Genomic DNA, 13,116 nt, shown 5'->3' on the forward strand with positions numbered 1-13,116 from the left:
TGAAATAAAATTTTATTTAAAGCTAAAGATAATTATCTAAAGGATTTTGTCATTAATCAATACAATGACAGGTCTATCAATATATTTAGATAGATAAATGTTTCTATCTACAGATATTTAGATGTCTTTGTTCATCTGGAAAGTTCCAATTTTACCCGTTTATGTTTATAGGATTAGATGGTTCAGGTGGGATTTTGATGGGGGTACAAGGTAGTGATTTTGTAGTTTCTAACATTCAGGGAAAAGTAAATGGTTGATGGCCCATACAATATTCTCTCTTTATCTAAGGACTTTCTCTGCCCTCAGTAGGCTATCTCTGTAGGATCCAAAGAGTTATTTTGAACCTCAGACCTGCATCTGGCTTGTGGGATAGAGGCATTTTATCTTGTTAATAGGTCTTGTGGTGGTGAATAATTAGATTGAAAGATTAATGATAGTGCTTTAAATCTGAGTAATATAATTTCATGTTGGGATTGGTGCTAAAAGTAAAGATGGTAGTTCTGCACTCATGAAACACATCTTATAAATGACAGAACATTTTACAACATATAATATACTATTGCTCCAGTATGTCTTCAAAAATTCTGTTTAGTAGATTCTTCATATATAAAATAAATTGAGAAATTTTATTTTGGCCAGGAGCTGAAGTTGGTTGTTTAGTAGTAGTAGTTTGAGTAGTGACTGAAGTAGTAGTTTGGTGTGTGGGTGCAGCTGAAGTTTCAGAAGTGTCAGGTGCAAGAGTAGTTGGGGAAGAATTAGGTGTGGTAATTGGGGCAGCTGTGGTCTCTTGTGGAGCTGGGGAAGATGGTGGAGCTGGTGTAGTTGCAGAAGGTGTGGGTGGGGCAGCTGTGGTCTCTGGTGGAGCTGAGGAAGATGGTGGAGCTGGTGTAGTTGCAGAAGGTGTGGGTGGGGCAGCTGTGGTCTCTGGTGGAGCTGAGGAAGATGGTGGAGCTGGTGTAGTTGCAGAAGGTGTGGGTGGGGCAGCTGTGGTCTCTGGTGGAGCTGAGGAAGATGGTGGAGCTGGTGTAGTTGCAGAAGGTGTGGGTGGGGCAGCTGTGGTCTCTGGTGGAGCTGGGGAATTCACTGGTGTTAATGTAGCTACAGAAGAGCTTGTGTTAACATTTTCTCTTGAAGATATGGTGGTGGCATTCTGAGGAGGAAAAGTCACATTTGGAAGGGTAGTAATTTTGGTGGAAGCTGATGGGGAAGTCACAGATGGAATTTGGGTTGTAGCCACTATGGTAGGGTTGACCACACTGCCATTTTGATCTGGATGTTTAGGTGGCTGGTGAGGATTTGGGAATTTGTGGGAGTTATTAGGTGAAGGTGGAAGCTTAGGCCTACAGCGTTTGTGTAGACATTTATAGGACTTTTTAATGAGCGGCTTCTGGTGAACCAGCAGTCCAGGATGATGTGGTAATTCAAAGTGAGATTGGGGTGATTGGTGATGATGCCTTCTGTGACGTAGTTCGTGATCCCTTTCTTGACCTTCACTGAACTGCAGAAAAGAAAGAAAATGTAAGAAATGAAAAAAGTATCCATTTATCAATCAGGTGATCACTGCTGACCATGAGATGAATGGTATTTGTGGAATGCTGGGATTAGAAACCAGAGTACATTATTGAGTCAAGTGATTATCTTCCTAATTTCACCAAGTTTCAAGAAAGAATTGCTACTAGAGAGTTTTCTTTTGTCAAATGTCTACTCTCTAGATAGCTGGGATGAATATATTCCTGTGGGTTCTAGCCTGAATGCTTAGCTGGATATGAACTTTTGTGCTTACAGTTCCTCTCTTCTTCCTCTGGTGGAAAATGGTCAAGTTACTGCCTGAGGTCCCAGCACAAAAGCTTCCTGCTTGCTCAGCCTGTTCACAAAACTTTAGTCAAAGACATTCAGCTGAGATCCAGGAGCCCTTTCTGGCTTACATCCCTCATATCTACCATCATCAAAACACGAAACAGCCAAACAACAACAAAGCCCCAACAAACAAAATATCCCACCCCAGCTTCATGTTCTCCATATTTCAGGAAACAGTTTTTAGCCTTTATAAATTGGAGAAACAACTTTGGTCATTACCTTTTAACTTTATTGTTTAAAAAATTAGAACTACAGAATTCATGATTCAGGGGGTTCATGAATCATCTAATTTTTAGAGAAAATTTGCTTGTTTATGCATTTTGTCTAGATAGAGCACCAATGGTTTTCATGATTTCTGAAAGGTGTTTACATCTGAAAAGAACACTGATCTAGTCCAACTGTACATCTGATACTTGATCTTTTATCAATACACCTGCTGAAAGGCTTTCTAGTCTATGCATCTAACCTCTTCTGATTAGGAACTCACTACTGTAATTCCTAAGGCAGCCTGGTAGAGAGTTCTTGACACTGAATGTAGGTTTGTTTTTTGGGATTTTCCTTCTTAACTGAGTAGAATTTTCTTCATGAAGATTTCCATCGTTTGGTCCTAATTTTGTTTTGGCAGATTTACAGAAGATCCAGAAGTCCTTCAAAATTTGAAAATAACTTCTATGCCATGTGGGTCACCATTTTGCAAGATGAATATTTTTATTTCCTTTAGCCATTGCTGACATTGTTTGAGTTAGAGTACCATCACTGTTTCCGTTTCTTATCTGTAAACATACTTCATGCCTTTTATATCCCTCTTCCCTGTATTCAGTCTCATACTACATTTTTTAGTGACCAGTTATATTAAATTGGAGAAAAGAAATATTAATAGGATAAATGAGAACATCCCAAACAAGGATGGGTTACGTTTTCTTCCTAATGATGTTCACAGAAGCCCTTTTTAGATGACCAAATGGATAAATCATTCCAGTCGCAAGTTATAAGGCTTTGTTTGGACACAAAGTTTAGTGCAGATGAAGTGACAACTTCTGAGAGACTAGCTGAGTTGTTTAACTAAGATAACTTCCTCAGAGACTAATATATCCAGCCTCAAAAATAGCTTCTAGGTACTGGGCTTTCAGAGGTGAATGAAACAGGGACCATCCTGAGGCTCATGTGATTAAGGGAATGAACCACATAACTATTTCAAAGCAAAGAGGTCATAGAATTAGATTTTGGATCTGGAATTTAATTTAATCCAAATAGTTTCATAAATGAATAAACTGAGATCCAGGCATGTTAAGTGACTTGCCCAAAGTCATTCAATTATTCAGTGCCAGACACAGGACATACTAAAACCTCCACTGCTGGTCTGTTGCAGTGTGTTTCGAACATATTCCTCTAAGATCTGGACATTCTCCCCAACATCCATCAATACAAGAAAGTATTATTTGTTTAGAAAATTAAATTATCCAGGAAATTTTAATTCACAACTGGGAGCAACCATTAGCTAACATAATGGCTTCTGATACTCACGTAACCTTGGTATTTTTCCATAGATCTCTCTTAAAAGGGCATAGGTTTTCAGAATTGGTAACACTGACTCCAGGAATCTCTGAGGAGATCCTTTCCATTACAGGGGTAGTTGTTTTCTCATATAAAATAGAACAGGTCCTATTGTTCAAACCGATCTTTCCCTGGAGATTGAATATGCAATCCACATAATTAAGGACCTGCTCTGACTGAAGCAGGATTGAGGGCCTCACATTCCATGATCTCAGTCTTTCCCTTTCCAGATGGTCTCTGAATATGTTGCAAAGAATGTCCAGATCTTATAGGAACATGTATGGAACATGCTGCAACAGACCAGCAGTAGAGGTTTGGCTTTGTCCTGTGTCTGCCACTGAATAGCTGAGTGACTTTGGTCAAGTCACTTAATGTGCCTGGATGTCAGCTTATTCATTTATAAAATGATTTGGAGTAAATTAAATTCCAGATCCAAAGTCTAATTCTGTTTGCTTTGAAATAGTTATGTGGTTCATTGCCTTAATCACATGAGCCTCACGAAGTCACCTCTTTCATTCACCTCTGTAAGCTCAATACCTAAAACTATGCCGGGCGTATGGCAGATACTCATTAGCGATTAATTGAATGAGTAAATGCATAGAAATGATAACAATAACTAATTTCTTATTGAATAAAATATTAACATTTAAAAGCGTTTATTCATATGTAAAATAATTTCAGCTATTTTACTTTAGGTGACCAAAATAATACCTACCACATTTTTATATGAAGACAAATTAATTAAAATCCTATTAATTTTAATGTTAGCTTGGCCCGGAACATGTATCAAATGACTAGTTTGTTTGATTTACTTAATATATTGATTAGTTATTATGACTGGCAGTTACAGGTGGTTATAACAGAACTTGTTGACTAGAGTTGGATTTAGAGAAGTCTGAGAGAGGAAGGAGTTGAAAATGCATGCCTCTGAAGTATGAGTTTAGGTGACTGAAGTACGGAGGTCCTTATAATAAACATAGATATGCCAGGGAGGGTGTATTAAAGATAGCAACCCTGCCTGCCTGTTCACATTCATTATTTATTTTTATTAAAAAAGTCTTTATATAACACTTACTTTATGTTAGGCCCTATTCTGAGAGGTTTACAGATACAAATTTATTTAATTTCTTCGTAATGTCATAAGGTGGGTATATGGTTATTATCTTCATTATATGGATGGGAAAACTGAGTCTCAGACTAAAGTAACTTTTAGGAGATGTTTCTCCAATTGCAAACTGTACTTCTGAGAGGAGAGAAGAGGGAGAAGACATGAGGAACAAGGCAAGAGTAGGCTGGAGTCAAGGGAAGGAGAAGGAGAGACACATGGCACTTGCAGCAAGAAAGGAGGGTATGAGAAAGCAGAAGACTCCCAAAATAACTAGAGGAATGCCAAATTCTCTGGGGAAGGAAGAGGAGGAGAAAATTAGTCAGAAAGGAAGAGAACTAGAAGAGAGCAAGGCCGAGATTACATTTTTTGCTTTTGTATTTTGAGACGGAGTCTCGCTCTGTCACCCAGTTGGAGTGCAGTGGCGTGATCTCAGCTCACTGCAACCTCCGTCTCCCGGGTTCAAGGGATCCTCCTGCCTCAGCCTCCCTAGAAGCTGGAATTACAGGTGTGTACTCCATGCCTGGCTAATTTTTGTATTCTTAGTAGAGATGGGGGTTTCACCATGTTGGCCAGGCTGGTCTTGAACTCCTGACCTCAGGTGATCTTCCTGCTGTGGCCTCCGAAAGTGCTGGAATTACAGGTGTGAGCCACAGCACCCGGCCCAATATTACATTTAATTGAAATTAGAAAGCACAATTCATTTCTTCATTTGCTACCAGCTTATTTTTATGACCATTTGAAAATCTGTGATCCTTTTTTAAAGAGAATGGAAGCATTATGTTAAATAATGCTATAGTTGACAGAGCTCTTCATCTGACTCCAGAATACATCCTTTCAAGTCTTTCTTTGGGATATCTGGAAGACAGAAGCCAGACTATCTGCTCCCTGAAACCACTCCACAAAGCAGGTTGTTGCTAGAGCTCCAGGACTGACGTTTTCTGGCTGTAGGTTGATGCTACTCTCTGGTACATTCCTGTATTTTCTTTTCTTTTTATTTTTTTTGAGATGGAGTCTTGCTCTGTCGCCCAGGCTGAAGTGCAGTGGCATGATCTTGGCTCACTGCAACCTCCGCCTCCCAAGTTCAAGCGATTCTCCTGCTTCAGCCTCCCGAGTAGCTGGAATTACAGATGTGTGCCACCATGCCCAGCTAATTTTTGTATTTTTAGTAGAGACGAGGTTTCACCATGTTGGCCAGGCTGGTCTCGAACTCCTGACCTCACATTCCTGTATTTTCTAAGGATCAGGTCAAGGTATTTCTGTGCTACCTTCTCATATGCAAGTTCTTTGGAAACTCTTTCTCTCACCAGGGACTTTTTGAGATTTGGGCAGCTTGAAGAGTTTTATTTATTCTAAGCACTTGGAAGAAAGGATTCTTTAGGTGTATGGATTTGAGGGAGTTATGATAAAAGGCCACCTCAAAAGAACAACCCAGATTCATCATTTCACAATAACATGATTTGTGTTGATTGGAAAGTTATTTCTTTCAATATAGAGGTGTTGGTAGCCAGGGATTCCTTATTAAAACTTTACTTATTAAAAAGTTAACATCACTGTGCATATTCAGAACTTAAAGCCTTATCGACTAGTATGTAAACTGAGATTACAATAATCTTGTCATAATTTTTATATCTACACTATATTTTATAATTTATAAATTCTCATTTACCCTTCAGCAGCCCTGTGAAGCATATAGTGTTATTATTATTTTACACATAGGGAAATTGGGGCCCTATAAATAGATTCTAAATTGCTCAAGATTCATCTGGATGGTAAACATTAGAGATGAGTTTAAGCCCACATCTTCTGAGCCCAGCTTGAACACTCTTCTACAGTCACAGAAATCAGCATTAGCGTCCAGGGAAAAAGCCGGATTGTTTTCTGGGGGATATTGTATGGCAAGTGAGAAATATGAGAATATCCAAGAGTAAATGCCATCCACTTCATCAGTTCTTCTGCCCTCTCTCTCTCTACTCTACTGGCATAATATTCTGAGGCTATCCATCCTCATTCAATAAAAAAGTACATTCCACTTCTTGATTCTTATTTGAAATTTCATCAAAATAAAATTGAATAAATACAGGTACATAGCATTAGAGAAAAATATGGTTATTATTACAGCATGTATCACCTTGTAATCACATTATATCATTATTAATTTTAATTTTCCTTTACCAGGACACCCTACATTTCTTAAAGATAGAAGGTCCACTTTGTAATCTTCTCTTGGTTTTGGAAGCCATCCTTTCCTATCCCCTCTTGTGGGTCCTCCATTTTCTCTATCCATATCCAAACTTCCTACATTTTCTCCCTAGGTGATCTTGTAAGGTTTCATGGCTTCAAGTATGTTTTAAATATAGACTTTACCCCTAGATCTCTTTCTGAACTCCAGACAACATATATCCACTGTTACCTTGGTATCTTGATGTAGAAGTCTAATAGCCATTTCAAATGTAGCATGCCCCAAACTAGAATATTTTTGTTCATTTCTTTCTTTTTTTTTCTTTTGAGACGGAATCTTGCTCTGTCACCCAGGCTGTAGTGCAGTGATGCAATCTCGGCTCACTGCAAACTCTGCTTCCCAGGTTTGAGCAATTCTCCTGCCTCAGCCTCCTGAGTAGCTGGGATTACAGGTGCCCACTACCACACCCAGCTAATTTTTGTATTTTTAGTAGAGACGGGGTTTCACCATGTTGGCCAGGCTGGTCTTGAACTCCTGACCTCAGGTGATCCACCTGCCTTGGCATCCGAAAGTGTTGAGACTACAGGCGTGAGCCACCGCGCCCGGCCTGTTCATTTCTTTCTTTTACCACATATACAATCCAGCAGAAGATATAGTAGACTCAATCACCAAAATATATCCTAAACCCACTCTTATCTTTTAATTGCTGAAATTTAGTGCAAGTCATCATCATCTTTTATCTGGACCACTGCCATAGTTTCCTGACTAGTCTCCTTATCTCAGCTTTTGTTACCTGCTACCTGTCTTCTCCTAAGAATCCTGTCATGTAACTTCCCGGGAGTGCTTTGATCATGCTGAGACTTTCTGAGAGATTTGAATCCATATTCCACACCAAGACCTAATGGCCTTACAAATCTGGTTTTCATCTGTGTCAGTTCTCATCACACTCACTATAAAGTTTGTGCTCTATAGATATTGGATAAATGAAACAAATTATTTCCTTATGCTCTATCTATCATCTATCTATCTATCTATCTATCTATCTATCTATCTATCTATCTATCTATCTATCTATCTATCTATCATCTATCTATCTATCTATCTATCTATCTATCTATCTATCTATCTATCATCTATCTATCTATCTATCACCTACCTACCTACCTACCTACCTGTCTAGTCTATCTACCTATCTATCTAGTCTATCTACCTATCTGTATATACTTTTAAGACAGGGTCTCATTTTGTCACTCAGGCTGTGGTGTGATTATGTAGTGTGATTATGGCTTGCTGCAGCCTTGACCTCCCAGGCTTAAGATCCCACCTCAGCCTCCAAGTAGTTGGGATTACAGGCATGCACCACCACACCTGGCTAATTAATTTTTTTTTGTTATTGTGGAGATACTGTCTCATTATGTTACTCAGGCTAGTCTTGAACTTCTTTGAGCTCATGTGATCCTCCCTCCTAGGCTTCCCATAGTGCTGGGATTAGAGGTGTGAGCCAGTGCACTGGCCAATTATCCATATTTATATGTTTCCTGGACATAAAAGATGCCGTTTCTTGGAAATAGGGGTTGCCTATTATGCTTTGAAAGTCTCAGGTAGGTACACTAAATGTTTGTTATTGATAGTTAAGGAAAAAACTTATTTGGGTGAATACTTACTGAGAAGCAAGCACTCAGTGCACAGATGCACACAAACAGCGGCAGAGTTTTCATTCTTTCTGATGTCTCCTGGGAAAAGCAGAAATGTGGCTTATATTAGTTATGATATTGTGGGAGAGGAATGTGTTTTGGTAAATGACTTATTTTTATTAGAAAGTACAGGCAAAAAGAGACCAGTGGTTTCTGAAAATTTTGTATACATTTTCATTCCATAGGGGTGATGCAAAATTGCTTCAGGCCTAAAATGCATTCTTTTAGAGAGGAAGCAATGGGGGAGACTCAAGAATTACTCTAACTAGTTTGCGACATGAGCATTTTCTATTGATATTAAATATTGGCTAGAAAAGGCAGGATCTTAGGAAGTTTAGCAATAAGAAAAGGAAATAATTTTCTTCTTATTTCTTTTCTAATTCAGGAAGCTTCCCTCTCTGGGGAACCATCGTATAAATGACCTGATACTGCACAGTTTTGCAAAGATTCCTGATGTTAGAGGAAAATGCTCTTTGTCTTTGTGCTATGAGGCTGTCACTTGGAACAAAGAACCAGGTCAAATGGACTCTTCCTCCAATTTCATTCTACTGAAGATTTTGCCATTTGATAATCCTTTTTCTTGTACCTTTTTTTTTTTTTGAGACTGGGTCTCGCTCTGTTGTCCAGGCTGGAGTGAAGTGGCACGCACATGGCTCACTGCAGCCTGCACCCCCCAGGCTCAAGAGATCCTCTCACTTTGGCCACCCTAGTAGCTGGGACTACAGTCATGCACCACCGCTCCTGGCTATTGTTATTATTATTATTATTATTTTTTTATTTTTTGTAGAGACACGGTTTCACTGTGTTGCCCAGGCTGGTCTTGAACTCCTGGGCTCAAGCAATCCACCCTCGTCGGCCTCCCCAAATCCTGGGATTACAGTTGTGAGCCACCGTGTCTGGCCGATACCCTTTTTCTAAGTCCCAAAATGACAAGAATTATGCTTTATTCATTGTTATGTCATCATGCCTAGTACATAGTGCAGACTTAATACATATATTTTTTTGAATAACTACTTGCAAAAGAGAATTGTATTTTGGCTATAGGTTGTAGAAGGGAAGAGTGAGAGAAGAATGTGGTCTTTTATTTTTCTCATTTTGGTTATACATGTAATGTGTGCATGTCAGCTTATCAGCTTTAGAAAACAAAATAAAGGTTAAATCATATAGACAGATTACATATTAGGGCAGGTAATTAGTGTGCATGTCAATGTGGTGGGCTGTGAGATTAGACACACTTTACAATACAATCCCGTGGTTTATAAAATGGGTGTTAGAGTCAGTCAGAGACTTGATTCAAGCTCTGCCCACTTACTGTGTGACTCTGCCACTCACTGCATGATTTTGAGTGAGTTGCAATCTTACATCATAAGAATGTCCTGAGGATTGACTGGAATAATATATATATTACAAATCATACTGAGAATAACATCTTATCCATAATAAATTCTCAGCGATATTATTATAGTACTAGCATGCTAAGAAGAAAACAATCTGACCCAATTGAAAAAAGAAATGGTTACTTATTATTCTTCAGGTTCCTAATATATTGTCAGATTTTTTGTTTTAATTTTCAAGACCAAAAAACATTCCCACCAATCATATTGTGTTCTAATAACATATGAATTGAGTGTTACCACACAGTTTGGCAGTTCATAAGAAGAGAGGAGAATAACTGTATTAGAACAACTATTGCTGTTACTTAATATATGTATATTACTTGAAAGCTGTTTAGTTTATATTAGAATCTATCTAAAGTATCCACGTACCTGGTGCAGTGTGAATTTTTCTTCTTAGCGTGTTCAATCCAGTTGCTTGCTTTTAAACAATCCTTTGAGGATGGTAACTAGAAGCAAAAGAAGAGAAAGCACAAGAGAATTTTCAGGTTTTATAATGCTCCAGTCGAGCTTTTTGGAAATAGGAAATCTATTAGATTTAAGATAAGGTCACTTGTGTCAAGGAATTTACTTTTAAAGAAAAGAATAGTTGTGGTTTGCTGAGGTTGACAGTAGTTCTTTGTGCATCAATTTCTTCCTGATGAGCACAGTGACGATCAGAGGTTCTCAATGAGTAACTTATGTGCTTGATGAGCAGTGGAACAGTGATTGATGGCACTTATGGAGAAACGAACAACCATGGCCCAGGTCCTCCCAACAGGAACAGATCATCCACTCTTTCCTGTTGGGCTCTCAAAGTAAGCAGAGTGATTGCCTTCTGACAGTTAATGTGATGGAACACCATATTTCCTTGTCAATAAGACAAGTTAATAAAGGACAGAGGATTTTAAAAAAAAACTGTGGTGCCAAGTACTGGCGCAGGGCAGTATTTAAAGCCAAAAAATAAACACTGAATTTTTAAATACAAACAATTAAAAACAATTTTTGACTTTTTGTCTTGAAAAATATTCAAACATGTAGAAAAGTGAGGAGGGTAGTAGAACTATATACTCATTCCCTGGTTTTCATAATTCTTAACATTTTGCTATATATCTTAGTTGTTTTGCTGAAGTATTTTAAGGTAAACTACAGAAATTGTAACAGCTACTCTATTTCTAAGCATTTCTCTCTAAAAAGCCTTTCTTTTATAACACAACACCATCAACCTATAACAATATTAATAATTCAAACATATAATCTAAAATTGAGTTTATATTCACATTTTGGCAAAAATATTTTTAGACATTTTGTTCCTACCAGGACTCAACTAAGGGCCGTGTGTTGCAGTGACTCGTTATGTCTCTAGTTTCTTTTATCCCAGAAAATTTTCTCCCTTTCCCACCATGGTAGTGATATTTTGATATCTAGACTAGTCATTTTATAAATATTTATTTTTAAAAAGAAACTTAATAACTTATAAAAGAACTTAAGAATCATTTTAATAGAGATTTTCAAAATTAGATATTTCTAATATGTAAAATCATTAATCTGGAATACAGTTTTGAAGGTGTGATTCCACTTCTAGTTAGTCAGTTTGTTCTTTTGCACATATAGTCTCTGAGGGCTTACATTCTTCGGGTTGGTTCCTTGCTTCTCCACTTAGTAGCCATGTAATTTTTGACAAGTTAGCTAACTTCTTTGAGCCTCAGTTTTTCTGTCTGCTAATTAGGTGTGAAATCTACTTTACAAAGTTGTCAGACTAAAATTAGATAAGTTAAAAGTTCTGACATGGTGCTTTTGAGAGGAAAGCCCTCAGCTATTATACTGCCATTAGTGGAAAGTTAGGGACAGTTTTTGAGATAGCAATGAGTTAGTAAATATGGGCTATAATATTAATTTCTTTTCATCTTGCTTTGCTGGCAGCTAGTGATATGCATTTACAATATACTTGTTATAGTTAAAATTGACTGTAGAATATAATTTTTATTGATCTGAAACAAGCTTTTCTGAGTACATGACTTCAGTAGAAAAATTTTCATATCACCTTGTTATTGCCCAATTAGTGATAAGTTGTAATGACCTCAAAAATTGATAGAATTTCAAAAAATGTCTAATTATTCTCAGTCCTAACTCATGCCTGGAGATAACAAATTTAATTTTCTTGAAATATTGGAAAAATATAAGAATATCTGGACATATTATGACTGAATCCACTGCATTTCAGATTTTATTTTTCAACAAATAATGAGTAACACCTATGCATTTATTATTTTAATTTTTTTAAAATTATGTTCTCTTGGGATAAATGTGCAGGATGTGCAGGTTTGTTACATAGGTATACATGTGCCATGGTAGTTTGCTGCAGCCATCAACCCGTCACCTACATTAGGTATTTCTCCTAGTGCTGTCCCTCCCCCAGCCCCCCACCTGCCAACAGGCCCTGGTGTGTGATGTTTCCCTCCCTGTGTCCATGTGTTCTCATTGTTTAACTCCCACTTGTGAGTGAGAACATGCAGTGTTTGGTTTTCTGTTCCTGTGCTAGTTTGCTGAGAATGATGGTTTCCAGCTTCATCCATGTCCCTACAAAGGACATGAACTCATCCTTTTTTATGGCTGCATAGTATTCCATGGTGTATATGTGCCACATTTTCTTTATCTAGTCTATCATTGATGGGCATTTGGGTTGGTTCCAAGTCTTTGCTATTGTAAATAGTGCTGCAATAAATATATGTGTGCATATGTCTTTATAGTAGAATGATTTATAGTCCTTTGGGTATATACCCAGTAATGGGATTGCTGGGTCAAATGATGTTTCTGGTTCTAGATCCTTGCAGAATCGCTACACTGTCTTCCACAATGGTTGAACTAATTTACACTCCCAGCAACAGCATAAAAGCATTCCTATTTCTCCACATCCTTTCCAGCATCTGTTGTTTCCTGACTTTTTTTTTTTTTTTTTTTGAGACGGAGTCTCGCTCTGTCACCCAGGCTGGAGTGCAGTGGTGCGATCTCAGCTCACTGCAAGCTCCGCCTCCTAGGTTCACGCCATTCTCCTGCCTCAGCCTCTCCGAGTAGCTGGGACTACAGGCGCCCGCCACCACACCCGGCTAATTTTTTTTTGTATTTTTAGTAGAGACGGGGTTTCACCGTGGTCTCGATCTCCTGACCTCGTGATCCGCCCACCTCGGCCTCCCAAAGTGCTGGAATTACAAGCGTGAGCCACCGCGCCCGGCCTGTTTCCTGACTTTTTAAGGATCACTATTCTAAATGGCTTGAGATGGTATCTCAATGTAGTTTTGATTTACATTTCTCTAATGACCAGAGATTATGAGCCTTTTTTCATATATTTGT

At 38.2% G+C, this 13,116-nt stretch overlaps 1 protein-coding gene across 1 annotated transcript; it reads right to left on the reverse strand.

Moving 5' to 3' along the window:
• Positions 1-556: 556 nt before the first annotated feature.
• On the reverse strand, positions 557-8,416 carry MUC7 (mucin 7, secreted). The gene is made up of 2 exons (XM_032150713.1): positions 8,363-8,416; positions 557-1,498 (listed from the first exon to the last, which is right to left on the reverse strand). Exons 1-2 carry the CDS (start codon positions 8,414-8,416, stop codon positions 557-559), a joined length of 996 nt encoding a protein of 331 aa, XP_032006604.1.
• Between the last annotated feature and the right edge of the window lie 4,700 nt (positions 8,417-13,116).

This window comes from Hylobates moloch, unplaced genomic scaffold (genome assembly GCF_009828535.3).
Source record: "Hylobates moloch isolate HMO894 unplaced genomic scaffold, HMol_V3 SCAFFOLD_2, whole genome shotgun sequence".
Lineage (NCBI taxonomy): Eukaryota > Metazoa > Chordata > Mammalia > Primates > Hylobatidae > Hylobates > Hylobates moloch.